The sequence below is a fragment of the Hyperoodon ampullatus genome (assembly GCF_949752795.1).
Source record: "Hyperoodon ampullatus genome assembly, chromosome: 19".
Lineage (NCBI taxonomy): Eukaryota > Metazoa > Chordata > Mammalia > Artiodactyla > Ziphiidae > Hyperoodon > Hyperoodon ampullatus.
The window spans coordinates 47,233,375-47,248,946 of record NC_136932.1 but is presented as its reverse complement, the minus strand read 5'-3'; the positions used below and the strand labels follow the sequence as shown (position 1 = coordinate 47,248,946).

General features: G+C 34.0%; 1 protein-coding gene across 1 annotated transcript in view; it reads right to left on the bottom strand.

Moving 5' to 3' along the window:
- NF1 (neurofibromin 1) overlaps nt 1-15,572 on the bottom strand; it is a gene marked incomplete at both ends in the record, with an annotated part of 254,679 nt that overhangs the window by 94,740 nt on the left and 144,367 nt on the right. Inside the window, 6 exons of the mRNA XM_079725195.1 lie at nt 1,855-1,965; nt 5,153-5,299; nt 7,649-7,795; nt 9,058-9,155; nt 9,704-9,862; nt 14,501-14,563. Coding sequence (XP_079581321.1) covers nt 1,855-1,965; nt 5,153-5,299; nt 7,649-7,795; nt 9,058-9,155; nt 9,704-9,862; nt 14,501-14,563 — 725 coding nt within the window. The remainder of the gene's footprint in view (nt 1-1,854; nt 1,966-5,152; nt 5,300-7,648; nt 7,796-9,057; nt 9,156-9,703; nt 9,863-14,500; nt 14,564-15,572) is intronic.

The window sequence follows — 15,572 nt, the reverse complement described above, 5'->3', positions numbered from 1 at the left end:
GTTTTTTATAAGCATCTCCCCCTCTTTAACATATGAAGAAACAGATTCATAAAAATTAACTTATCTAAGAAGCAGCAGAGCTGGGAATCCTTAGCACTCTCAAGTCACCATATTATACACGTTTCTTGGAAATCCCACTGATTTAATACCACAGAGGGTGTCTGCATCAGGCCCATGCTACTTTCCTTTTGGCCTGTATAGTACAGACCACTGCAGAGAACGAACACAATCTTACACTCTGATCCTGAAGAAAAAACTCAGCTTTGAGGTTTTCCAGAAATCTTTCTGACTTGTAAACTAACAAGAATTTAAAAGCGGGGGGAGAGACACATGTCTATCTACCTCTCTTACCAATGTCTCACTGTTAATTACTTCAACAAAATAGGGAAAATCAAAATACACTGGTGGGGCTTCCCTGGTGGCACAGTGGTTGAGAGTCCGCCTGCCGATGCAGGGGACACGGGTTTGTGCCCCGGTCCGGGAAGATCCCACATGCCGCGGAGCAGCTGGGCCTGTGAGCCATGGCCGCTGAGCCTGTGCGTCCGGAGCCTGTGCTCCTCAACGGGAGAGGCCACAACAGTGAGAGGCCCGCGTACCGCAAAAACAAAACAAAACAAAACAAAACAAAACACTGGTGGTGTTAAAAGACTGGGGATGGAATACAAATACGGTTCATCTCAAATGCAAAAGAAAATTAAAATCATCTTAAGCAATTTAGAAACAGCATCTGAGATAAAAGGTAGAGAGAAGACTTTCATGGGAAGGTGAAGAGATGTTACTCAGAGTTGTTAAAGAGGAGGGCTAAGGATAAATGCAAGTTTCTATGCCCTCTTGATTCCCTAACACCCCATTTCTTAGGACTTCTTGGTGTTAACGCTATCTGAATTATCCAATTAACTGAGTTTCCCACCTCCCACCTTCCTTTTTTCACTCCTCTGCCACTACTTCTCAATCTCATTTCCTATACACTGCCAATTTTTTGCCATTCATGACCATTAAGTCTACTGACATAATTCCTCAATTTATGTTAAATTGAGGTAATTCAGAAAGATTAATTCCTAGAGCCTAGTGGAACAGCAGAACTAAGAGTAAACATAGTCCTTGAGATTCCAAAGCCAGTGGTCTCTCTATTATATCACACTGTCCCTAAGGTTCAATTACCATGAGTTTATGTCACACTAAATGGGAAGAAGTAAAACTGACTAATGTCACAGACAAGTTCTCAAAAGAAAGGCAGAATGAGGCAAGAAGGAAAAGACAATGGCAGGGAAAGCAATGCAAGCATTATACCTATTGTGAAGGAGGAGCACTGCCAGAAAGGTTTTCTAGGAACCAGCCTTGACTGAAAGACAGCATGAACAAATACAATCAAGTTTTCAGGCTGTCACCTGTGCCATATCTTTATAGGAATTTCCCATAGTGTCTGAATTATTTGTTAAATCACCCTGATGTTGTCTTGCACAGCATATTACTAAAAGTTCTCAGACTCTTAAAGTTTTACTTCCGTTTAAAATAAAGTTTCTGAGTATCATGTTATGGATAGTATTTAATCAGAATACACCAGAAAATAAAAAATTGTGATTTTTTTTACTCTTGGTAATTAATTCATTGTAACGTGGTATAAAAAAATTGATGTAACAAAGAGAAGCCAATACGAAACAGGTAGTCTGAAAAGCAATTTCTAATGTACTGAGCATCATTTAGGGACAAGATGGCTGTTTACCCAGCTACATTCTCCCAGAAAAACTTGTCTCCAATTCTAGTAAGATCAAATGGGAAAAACCAAACTTCCTGTCTCTCTACATTTGATATCATTTTAAAAGCTCTGGTAAGATAAAACATAGTGTTTCTTACCTCCGTGCAACATAATAAAATATAGGATTCCCAGCTTTGGAAGTCCCAGCTTGGTAGAAAATACTTAAAGTTTTCAAAGCTTTGAACTCTTCTTTTTCATGTACTTGATGCCTGAAAGAAAAAAAAGAATAGAGTAACTCATAGGCTTTACATTGTCCACTTAATATCTACAAAAATCCACAACTGCACCAATGATAAAATATACAAAATGACAAAATATTTTAAAAGCAACACGCTTTCTGAAGGGCAATGTGGTTAACATGTATCAAAAAATTCAAGGTGTTGTTCTTTGAACCACAAACAGTGGTTCTTAGGATAATGCTAAGAAAACTACTGGACAGGGATATTAACCATAGAATTGTTTTTAATCATTTTTCTTTCTAGACAGAAATTTTTGAGTTTTTACTTACTTGTTTGTTTTTTAAGAGTTCAGTTTATCAACCTTTTCTTTCCTGGCTTTACTGATTCTGAATGAGTGAGAAAGGCCCACATGTTCTTCTTTATGGGAATTTTTTTTTTTTTTTTTTTTTTATAAATTTATTTATTTATTGCTGTGTTGGGTCTTCGTTTCTGTGTGAGGGCTTTCTCTAGTTGTGGCAAGCGGGGGTCACTCTTCATCGCGGTGCGCGGGCCTCTCACTGTCACGGCCTCTCTTGTTGCGGAGCACAGGCTCCAGAAGCGCAGGCTCAGTAGTTGTGGCTCACGGGCCCAGTTGCTCCGCGGCATGTGGGATCTTCCCAGACCAGGGCTCGAACCCGTGTCCCCTGCATTGGCAGGCAGATTCTCAACCACTGCGCCACCGGGAAGCCCCTTTATGGGAATTTATCCTCACAAATAGTGTTATCTTTTTCCAGATGGTTACTTACTGGTACAGTTGTACCAACACAATTTATTAAAAGTCCATTCTAATCTCCCTGATTCTGAATATCACTTTTATAATTATACTCTTATATATATTTAAATATACTTCCAAAAAAGGCATGGTTTAATTTTTATATATTCGGCTCAGTAGTCAGTGTGTGTCTTTAACCTGAAGATTTATGTCACTCAACAACCCTGGAAAATTCTCATTTGTTGTCTTTCATATATTACCTCTTCACAATTCTCTTTAAGCTCTATTTATTAGACATGCTGGACCTTCTCATTCTATCACTTGTATCTCTTAAACTCTTTCATATTTTCCATTTCTTTTTTTTTTTTTTTTTTTTTGCGGTACATGGGCCTCTCACTGCTGTGGCCTCTCCCGTTGCGGAGCACAGGCTCCAGACGCGCAGGCTCAGCGGCCATGGCTCACGGGCCCAGCCGCTCCACAGCATATGGGATCCTCCCAGACCGGGGCACGAACCCATATCCCCTGCATCGGCAGGCGGACTCTCAACCACTGCGCCACCAGGGAGGCCCATATTTTCCATTTCTTTATCTCTCTGTACTGACTGTATACTAGGTAATTTGCTGCAAAATTCTCTTCCAGCTATGTATGCATTTATTATTTTTTAAAATATCTTTATTGGAGTATAACTGATTTACAATGTTGTGTTAGTTTCTCCTGTACAACAAAGTGAATCAGCTATATATATACATATATCCTCACATCCCCCTCCCTCTTGAGCCTCCCTCCCACCCTCCCTATCCCACCCCTCTAGGTCATCACAAAGCAACGAGCTGATCTCCCTGTGCTACTTTATTATTAAAATACATTTTCTTTTACCTAGTATTTCTATGTGTCTTGGGGGTGGGAGGAGAGGTTGTATTACCTCAGTTCATCATATTGCTTGTACCAGGTCAGCATTTGTTTACTATTAATGGAAACAACATAGATATCATTTGATAAGAGAAATAGGTGCACATGTGTATAGGTAAATGACTGGGAGGCTATCTGCCAAATGTTAACTGAATTATCTCTAAGGGATGAAATAACTGAAAACTTTTTACTTTCTTTTTTAGATTTCTATGTTTTGAATAATTTAACAATTTTTATTTTTATGGTTGACAACATTATAAAGCTATTTCCATTTTTTTTTAAAAGAAAAATGAGTCTCAGAGAGCATCAGTGGGAACTTAGAACAAAAATATCACCTAATATTTATTAAACACTTTATATATACACCAGACATTGTTCTAAGTATCTTACACATATTACATCATTTAGTGTTCAAAAGGACAGAAGGTTGTTTTGTAAGGAAGGTAGGGTCTTAGGTAAAAGGACTAATAAAGAGGTTTTCTCTGAAAAATGGAAAAATGGCAAGGACATCCTTAGTAATGTTGAATAAAAAATAGTTTTCTATTTTTGGACTGTATAATTTTCAACTAGGTAACATGAAAATTTTGTATGGAAAATATTCCTTTAATTACATAGGAATAAACATTTGTTACACAGAAAAATGTAACAGAGCTAAAGATAAAAATTAAGTTTGAAAGGAGATTGTTATACATTCATACATTCTTTTAACAGTATCAAAATATGGGAGTCATGTGTACAAAACTATGGCCTGTATGTAGTATGATTAATAACAGGCACTTACAATGCCCGGGACATTATGTGCAAATCGTTAATGTGAATTAACTTCAGAATGTCATATTCTGCTTTTTTCTTTCTGCCTCTGGCACACACCATGAACAAAACACTTAACCCACACTCACTATGAAACACTAAGTGACTAAGTGTAAAGTAGTATGAAAGGTACTTTATAAAGACTGAAGAATTCAGCAAACTATCTTCACTGTAACATCATAGTGGTGAATGTCTAACAATGAGGATCCAAACTAAATCCATCTAAATGAGATTCAAAACAAATGTCTACAGAAATTTTATAGCAATATTAAAGTATACTGTATTTTCTGAGCCTCAATCTAAAAGAAGCTAGTATCATTAATGTTACAGTGTAGTAAAAACAGTTCTGCACTTTGAACCAAAGGACCTATGAATCAGGTATGGAATCTCAGGCAAATTAATTATTCACTTTGAACTCTGTTTTCCCTAATTATAATATGAAAATAATGTTATCTACCCTCGCTTTTAACTATTAAATGCAAAAACACCTCAAAACAATATGACAAAGTACTATTCAATAAGATGCTATTATTTTTATAAGAAAATCAACTATGAAACAAAGCATATTTCAACAATATATAGGGTAAGAGAAAAGTGGGATTCCAAAACATGGCAATGTGGTCATTAAGCACATCCTTCCTAATAATTCTCTATCAAATATACAAGCATATCTAACAAGTGGCCTGGTGGTAAACCTTGCATCTCATCGAAACAGAAAGCAATCATCATTTCAAGGTGATACTTTACCTAGTCATAAATTCCTCAAACTTTGAACTGGTAAGGTTAAGGCTGGACCAGTGTGTATCTGCCACAGGTTTGTGCTCTGGAGGACCCAGGTATGCAAGAAGTGTTGCCATCTTATCAAAAGGTCGTCTTCCAACAGCTTTGTGATCCCTAGATATAGCAAACTACTTAGGAAAAAAGTAGCAGTTCACATTTAGCAGAACACATTTCTTTAGATTGTCACTGGCTGCTTTTCTTTTTACTGTCAGCTGGTGGTTCCTGCTAATTTGTAAACAGCATCCAAAAGAGCTCAGGGGTTTTAAGTTTACACTGAGACATCTTAGAAATATGACCACTCCCCAAACTACAAAATTCACATAAAAATTCATTTTGTTCTAGTATTAATCCATTACCATTAAACGGGCAATCAGTAAGTAAATATAACATTCTGATCCACTTTTTAGGAAGTGGACATACTGTCCCTGATATCAGATTTCTGCTTAATCAGGGTAAATATGAATTTTCAACAACTATTAAACGTTTAAAAGTAAAGATAACGACATTATTTCACAAACATCAAACTGGCAAAAAATTATGAAGTTTGCTAATGCCAATTTTGATGAGGATGTGTATAAAGAGGTACTCTCACACAGTGCTGTCAAAATGTAAATAAGCATGTACACTGTGAAAAGTAATGTGGCAATATCTAGTAAAGAGGCTGTGTATACCCCAGAACTCTGCAATTACACATTTAGGTAATACACAAGGAGACAAACATGAAGAATATTTATTACATCACTATTTAAAATAATAAAAAACAGGAAACCCTAAATATCCATCATTTAGGAAGTGCAAAAATAAACTGTGATATAGTCATTCAATGAAATACTAAGTTAAATAAATGATAAATCTCAAATAGAATATTGTGTGAAGAGACTATACTCAGTGTATCACTGCTGTAAAATTTTAAACCACACAAAACTATATTATATGTACCTATGTTATACCTGTAATTTCCTTTTTCTTGTCAGTTACACAAGAGAGAAGTAATACCTTTTCTTCCCCAAGAAATAAAATGTTATAAAGATCTGAAGTAATTACAGCAAAATAAATAATGTTAAAGCTAGGTGGTAGACATGGGTCTCTGTTACATTATGGTCTATACTTCTTTGTATGTTTGGAATCTGTCTTTTTTAAAAAAACCAACTTGAAGAAAAACTCTCTAGTATTAAACTACATGAATATGATTGTAAGTTATATAAGAGTTTGCACTTAAAAAATGCATTTAAAAGAACGTTTGCATTTAGAAGTTCCACAGTTTAAGTGCCACACAGATACAGAAAGCATCTTCCTCTTTCTACCTTAGGCACATACTAGTCATACCCATGTCTACTTCAATCCATTAACAACTCTTAAAGGATTAAAATGCTCTCTCTTTTAAACTCCTAAGTAGTTGCTAGCCTTAGCTTTATGGTCTTCTATTTTTCCCATGAATGAGCAAACCATTTTTATTGCCATTTAAAAGTAATCTGGACTCATTTTACCTTTGTAAGAGAACTCATACATAGGAATTTGGGCCCTTTATAAACATACATAACTAGAAAGGACAGCAAATGATTCAGGCTACAAGAGACTTTAACTAAAAACCGCGAATGAAACAATTCCTAAATTAATAATCTTCAATTATTAAGTATTGTCTATATAAAGCTATTTGCATATACTTAGAGTATCACAAATGGGATTATAGGATTGCAATAGAATAGCAATGTTCTAATTATTAAATTCCTAAGAATTAAGCTGCTCTTCAGATTCAGATGCCAATACTCACTTGAACTTCTAGTATATTTAAACTTCTCTATGTCTTGTTGTACATTATGTTTGCAAACCAGAAAAAACCCAAAAGGCTAGTTTGTGAATTCTTAGCTTAATTTTTTTTTTCTTTTTTTTTTAGCTGTGCTACACGGCTTGTAGGATTCTTAGTTCCCTCACGAAGGATCAAACCCAGTGAAAGCGCCGAGTCCCAACCACTGGACCGCCAGAGGATTAATTCCCTCTTAGCTTAATATTTTTTAAAAAGTCTGTAGCACTGATGTAGGTTGGTTGATCATTTAATATGACTTAACCTGTTGCCTATATGCTTTTAAAAAGAGTCTACATTTCTTTTTCCAAATCATAATTCTTATCTAAGAAGATACAAAGTAAAAAGCATTATTCATGACCAATAATTTTATTGGTATAAATTTAAACTGGGCCTTCCCTGGTGGTCCAGTGGGTAAGACTCCACATGCCCAGTGCAGGGGGCCCGGATCTGATCCCTGGTCAGAGAACTAGAGCCCACATGCATGCCGCAACTAAGAAGTCCACATGCCACAAATAAAGATCCCGCATGCCTCAACAAAGATCCCACATGCTGCAACTAAGACCCAGCACAGCCAAAAATAAATTATAAATAAATAAATACTAAAAAAAAAAAAATTTAAGCTGAGACTTTTCAATATCCCCATGACAGGGAAATTTTACCTGTTGCTGGAAAGATACTGGCCAATTTTCTCTTGATTGTTCCAGAGTAGACGATGTAAAGCAAGCACATTGCCATCACTGATGAAGGAAAGACTATGATTTACTGCATCACTTGTAGGACAATCAGATGCTATATCAAGGAAAAACCTTCAAAAATGCAAAGTTATTAGAATTTCAAAAACCAGATATACTCATATCTATGTTTGAATTAAATCTATGTGAAGTAACTTTGTGAAATTACTGCTATTACAAATATGGAGGTTTTATTCACACACGTGACTATCATTAAACGAAACAAGAAGAGACAAGGAGAAAGTTGGTCTTCCATTTCTGATACCTGGCTACAGCTTCAGAGTAGGCTCTGGGTCAGACAACGAAATTTAAACAGATGAGACTTTGTAGAGAAGCCAGTACTTTACAGATAAGGAAATGGAGGCCCAGACAAGACAAAAGACCTCCCCAAAACTATACAATCTCTTAGGTCAAAGCCAGGATCAGAACCTTTGTTCTTTTAACTTTCTATGGGTAGTCAATCTGCCAGAATATAAATCCTATGCTGACATTCACTTTCTTTCCAATGTGATTTGCAGTCCAACAGTACACCTTTTAAACTCCAATTAGAGAGAAATTCGCAGGAACTATAATGAAAAATTGGAAGAGAGTGTTGTACAAGTATAGCTTAGACTGTGAGCCAAAACAATTAGATTCACACTGTATGAAAAGTAGAATTCTTGACGTCAACTTACACTTACAAAGCACTTTCTCATAAGTTATGTCATTTGCTTCTCTAAAATCAACTCACAGGCAAACATAGTGTTATACCTACTCTACAGATAAACCAACAACTCAGAGAGATAAAGAGAAGCAACTAGCTAGTTACGGGAACCTAGGGGAACTCAAGTTTTCTAAAATCATAAAACTTCAACAGTTATCCAGTTACTCATGAACAAAATCTTATGCATTTGCATCACGTGGTTTAAAGAGTAACTTTTTACTTTACATACATATCCAAATTAAAGTATCAAAAATATTCTAACATCAAAAAAACCTGTGATTATACACTATAATGCATTATCTGGACCAGTTTGGTTTTCATTTTTACTGAAAGAAATCTTTTTCCTTCTTCCTCTCCTCCATATTGTGTCAAACTCAAATCCTTTATTTTAGTAGATATGTCAAAAATCCCTCCTGGTTTTTAAATATGGAAATTACTACCAGATTATAAAGAATATCATTTTATTTCATTACTGTCTTTTATAGTGAAATAAAATAAGATTATGTTCTTGACCAAGAGAGAAAAAAGAAAAAAACCTACACAGGAGCTCCATGTAGATCAAGTACATAGACTTGAGTGAAACTGAAAATATTTGATCCAAACAGAGCAACTGGCTAAGTAGCAGGCTGCTCACCTTCGTGCTGCATCAAAGTTGCTTTTCACAAAATCATTAAAAGGCCGCATGTGCTCTTCTTTTGTGAAAAGGACATGATTGGCAATACTCTGAAGTACCTAAACAATAAAATAGGGTTATAAAGGATCTGATTATTTATTTATGAAAGCTACACATTCATATATTCTTTAAAAAATATTAATTTTCTCACTGATACAATTTCTACTGGTAGTTAAAAATCAATTATTGCTCATTCAATAAATACTAGGTTTTGTTTCTATGCTTTCCCAAATACGAATATAATTATATAAACACGTATATATTTACATATATAAAATACAAATTAAAATTTTAATGTATTTTTTTAATTTAAAAATCATATAGTATACATTTTGGTTTCCATTTCAGAATTTCCATAATGATTACATAGAAAACCATCTTCAGAAGACATTTGCTAAAATATTTTCAAATGATAATAAGGTCCATCGGTATCAGTCTAATGAATTTCTTTGTAATATAAACAAATAAAAATAAAAATAAAACAAAAGCATATAAGTGAAAACCACAGGGCATTTCAAAAATTAAGAGAAAGTACAGTGAATACGAAAAACTGAAAATTTATGGAAGAGAAAGTTTGAATAGTTATATTATCAAAATGATTCTTCACCTTTGACATTAACTTCAAGCCTCTTTCGATTCTAGGTGGTGGCTTTTTATCTAAAATCCCTGCTTCATATGGTGAGACAATGGCAGGATTGATAAATCTGAGAAACATGGCACTTCCCACTGCACCGATGCTGTTCTGAGGGAAACGCTGGCTAACCACCTAAAAACAAGGAGTTGAGAATTCAGTATATGGTTTGAATTAAAACAAGGAAATGGGAAGAAAGGTCTCGAAAGTCAAACTTTGCACAAAAACGGTGAATAGACCAATCCTTGTGAACAACACATGCCTAATTTTTCCTACGCCCCAAACATCAGTAAACAAGAATTTATCCTCAATTCTTGCCCTCTATCATTTAAAAGCACAATAAAGGCATTTAAGAAAAAAAGAGAAGTCTCATAGATGAGTTGTGTAGAAGAGATCTGAAAAAAGATCTTAATTTTATCATCACTGTTTATACTGCCGGTTTGATGAGCAACAAAAGCAGAACAAATTTTCACACAAGGATTATCATATTTTACTAAGATTACAAGACATGAGAGTGTGGTCAACTCTTGTAAGGCAAAGCTACATAAGTTTTCAACAGCATACCCCTGAAACATCCAATACCTAATGGTAAATACTTACATTTTGCTGTATACCAGGTACAATTAAATTTCTTGAGCAAAATGCTTGCCATATACAAAACAAAACTTAGTTTTCTTTGATTCCTATCGAGAGAAAAAACTTACTTACAAGTAACATTATTGCCAGTTCTTTTTCTTCATCAGAATGCTTTATAAGGGCCTACTTATTATTTAAACCATGGAGGAATGGGAATTCTTGGGGACCTAAAAGAAAAAAGGATCCCACCAGCAAAAGAGAGAACCCCTATGTGCACCTCAATTTGTAATTCTGTCAAATAAAAAAAGTTAAAGATACAAGAAATCGTTGCCCACACTGAAAAACAATGTGAGCCCAACATTTTAAATGGATTTTTTTTCTCTTTTTCTCTTTATAAAACATTCCACTTTGAAGGTAAATTAGACTGGGAAAGTGTTATGAAGCTGGCTCGGCTCCCATCTTTTCCTAGCGTGTCCTGTTTTAAATTAACACATGAAAATTATAGTTTTCTGAAATTTACATTTGTTACAGATAACACACATATTTATTTTTAAAGAACACTCATATAACATTTAAATCTCTACAACTATTCATGCTTAGCGTGGCTAACTGCTGCTTAAAGCAGTGTTGACTAACGGCAAGGCCGCAGTACTCCACTCAATATTCTGGGATTCCAAGGATAAACCTGCATTTCAAAGGCTACTGGGGGAAAATGAGAAAACAGGATTTATATGCAGAATCTCACATAGCTCTAGTTTTCTTCACAATGCCTCAAAAAAATAATACTTCTTGTCATGAATTCTCATGGCTGACTGACTCAAGATTAACTCTGGAAAGAATAAGAATCATTTCACTTCATTCTATTTCCTTCAGTGCTTCATGTGGTATACATTTTAAATGTGTTCTTATGCACTGCCTAAAATCTCAAAATAATTTTCAACTATATATGATAGGAAGTTAGTAAAAATAAGACTTTAGAGAATGACTTTTTAAGCTGAGAAAATCTTTGTGAGAGGTGATAACAGGGGTGAGTTATAACTAATATATTCTCACCTTCATGTATACTGCATAGCTCAGGAAGCTTTCTTGGTGTTATAGTACTTGGAGTGCTATTGCATGAAGGACAACCTTACACCTCAGCAAGAGGAAACTGGTGAAGGTGGCTAAACACAGCAGTCTTAGAAGAATGGCTTTAAAACCTAAATATTGTTTTAGTTATTTTTAGCTGAAATACAGCTTTGGAAACAGAATTAAGAAGAAAACACAAGTGCTTTTACTACTCCAGTAGAGTGTTTAACCTTTCGGGGAGTAGGAACAGGAAAATGAACGTTTACTTTCGCACAGACAAAACTCTTCATAAATTTTAGAATGTTCACAGACCACCATTGCTACTGACTGTTTCTTTTAGAACTCACAAATTTTAATCTTAAAAGAGAAGAAACACCTCAACAAACCTACAAATTTTTAAAGCCTTTAAGGAGTGAGTTAGCAAGAAGGAACGGGATTAAAAACTGCTTTGTATTTATAATTGCAAATAGGCTGTTTTAAAAGAATCGCATATATTCAGTTTAATCCATTAAAATCCTGAAATGGTTTTTAAAGAAGTAAACGTTAAGAGTTTGGTTTCCAAAGAATTGCTTAATTGTAAAATACTAACCTGCTGGGAAAGTGTCTCAAAAAAATCAATTACTTATATGCACACAGAGAACTCTTTTAAAATGCATTTTTAGAGTAGCTATTTCCTGGTTTTCTCCAGGACAGAAAAGCTTTTAAAGTGTGACGCACACTTATACCTGATTTAAACTCAGTATTACTCAGTCTCAGAATTTAATGAATATCTGAGTGAATTACTTCCCTAACGGAATATTGTAAAAATTATGAAAGGTACTACACCTTCACTAACTTCCACATCTTCAAAAATAATTCATGTCAAAACTCAAAAGCATCCACACTACAAGAACACATATTGTTTCATGTATCATATAATTATGTATCTCACCAATGACAGTATATTTTTGGAACTAAAACCTGATAAAACAATCAATATCCATAAAAATGCTCAACAACAAATTTTATGAGTTAATTTATTAAAATACTTCTTTTCCTTTCACCACAAATTAACATCAGTGTAATTTTACCTCGTAATATACACATACTCAAGTTGTTTTTATTTTTAATCTGCAAAAATCTGATTTGTATCCAAAAGACATTCTGCATAAAAGGTCAAAGTAGGGCCAGTCTGAATGCTGAAACCAATTATCAGTCAAATGTCCCCTTTACTTACCTCCCCGCCCACCCCCCCATAAAAGCTGAACTACAGGTTACAAATAAAGGCAGTCATACACTGTACATCATCAAGAGAATCACAACCCATCTATCCTTAATTACCTGAGTTAGGTTGACAACTTCTCAAAGGAAATCTAATTTACAGTATATGTTTGAGTATGATAAAGAGAATTATCTATAATATGATTACACAGCTATATACCAGAAGCCAGAACCTTCTCTCCATATTTTACACATTACAATCCATGGTACATACACCCACAAAGAAAGTTAACTTGCTTTTTAGATCATTAGATTCTGTTAAGCCAACAACTCTATAAACCAACATTTTAAATTTATAATAACTATACTGTCTTCATACTTTGGAACGTGTTCTAAAATATCTCAAATTGCCAATTAGATTTCCTTTGTTTCCACAAGGACCTCATATCACTTGTGCTGAGAAATACATTCCAAAACTTAGTGTTACCCAGAAACATTTATTTTTAAATCTGAAAATAACACTAGTAGAAAAAAACATTTCAAGGAACAATTTTAGACAAAATCTTAATAAATAAAGCAATGTTAGGAAGGCTAAAAAACATGCTCTAGAGAAAGAGAGAAAGCCTGAATTTTAATTTATGTGATATACTACATAATGGTATTAGTAAAACACCAAACAAGAGTGTTAGAAATAGTAAATTAATTTCAACAGTGATGGTGTATATTATGTTAAATCCACATACGCTGAGAATTAGAAGGCTGAAGCATTAGAAAGAAATGTTTTTATTAAATAAGATGGCCATCCAATCCAATCCATTTGCTCACAGCTGACCAAATTTACTTAACATATCCAAAAAAGAATCTCCTGAGTGGACATAAAAGCATGTCTCTAAATTTTAATTTAGTTCTGAATTTAAAATAGAAATTTATTATATGTAAAGCTCAGACGAGAAATGAAAGATGAAACCAGATGAATACTCTACACTAAATTTTACCTTTTAAAGTAAACTACCTACATGACTCCTAAAGGTTTTCTTTACATCTTTCTCTAAATTCATTTGGATTGTATGAACAAAGGTAGTACTGAGCCTGATAAAGATCGGTCATACTGACAGATAATGGCAAATTTAAAATGAATGCATGTTAATATTTTGGACGTCACTCACAGGAAGAAAATAATTATGACTACCATAATTTTCTTCCTTTTAAATTAGGGCAAGTTCATAGAAGCAGGTAAGTATATGCATATCATGTTTGCAAATAAGGTGTTTCTCTATAAATATGGACTCACTGTTTTCCTTTATTTCAAAAGTACTATAATTCTCAGTCCCAACAGTTTAATAATGATTTTCTCTAAGGTAAAAGTGGTTTTGTTTTACCATTAGAATTTTTATAATCTAAGCACAATTATCTAAATCCTGGCTGAGACTGTCTAGATAAAAATATAAGAAGTAAAAAATAAACTTTAGCTACTTTTAGGTAAGATTTATTAGAAAGTGACACTTTCCTTCCATGTACTTCTAACAATTAAGAAAAACTTTTATCTCTAGGAAAAGAAATCACTCACATTACCTGCAAACAAGAAGCAAGAATGAAGAGAGTCAGCATTTCCTAAGGCCTTGAAATTAAGTTTCTTTTGCATTCATTTATAATTTTAAAAATAAATAATAAAATTAGACCAGGGATATCCAATGCAACAAATGCCCCCAAAATGCCTTTGGGATAAATCAAACCAAAGGAACACAGAGAATGTTTCAATGTAACTTAATTCCAGGGTTAATTGAAATGAAAGCTACTTTGTGCCAGAATTAGTAGAATGATTTTACAGTGAAGGTCAAATAGGCTGAAGTGAAGATGTTCTTAACAAACAGCAAAAGATTTTTGTTTTGCTTTGAAAGAAACAGCTAAAAAAAAGTTCTCCAAACTTACTGATTTTTTGTTTTCCTTTTTTTCTTTTACTGTAGCTTTATTCAGTAGGGAGTGGCAAGTTGCCTACAGAACAGAGATGAGCACAAACAAGTCACAGCACCAACTACATACAGCAACAAAAACAATGTTGGCTTGTACATAAAATTACATGATCAAAATGTAACACAAATGGAATCAACAAAAAATTAGGAATCAACTTAATTTTGAGGGATGAATTTTATCTCTGGATTTTAATTTTTATTACATTTTTAAGCCAAAGCACTAAATAAATAGCAAGAAATGTTGAGACAATCATATCTACTATTTCTGGCTATAAATCACAGAAAAGCTCTCCTCAAGTGAATGTGAGGATATTTAATATTTACATTTCAGTTAAATCCTAGCTTTTGATAAATTTTATATAAAATGTTCATTACAAATAGATCATAATCTAAAAACACTTCTATGCGTCTACATAATTTTTTCTTGATACATATATTTATATATACTTCTCTGTGTATCCTTCAATTGACTTAAAAAGTTCTTTTTTCAATAGCTGGCATTGAATTCCTATCCTACTGATTAAAAAAATAAACATTAAATGGCTAAATATAATAGAAAAATACACTTTAGAGATTCTGAGCTAAAAGTCTCTCTCTCTCTCCTTAAGAAAGATTACTCTTACAATTTCACTTATTTTTGTTGGCAGGCTACTTCCTGAAAAAGTTCTAATCAGAGGAGGTTAAAAGCTCTGCAACATTTGGGAAAAGAATGTTATCAGCTCAACTAGAAATAAGCATTAATATTAAAGTGAAGAAACTGCAGAGAAAATTACAGAATAAAACTGTAAGCCTGCTTAAAATTTTTCACAGATTTGACCATTTATCAGAATGTCTCCAAAAAAAACACACACACACACACACAAAAAACCCCAAAACCCACAGAGACATATTGGCTTCATCTCTCAGAGCTCCTCCTAGGCCAAAGAGCTCTGTTAAAATTAAAAGACTCCTGATTGGACTAGACTAGGCACAATAATTATTTTTAAAATATCTTGAAAACAAATTAGAATTCTTTAATCCACCATACATGG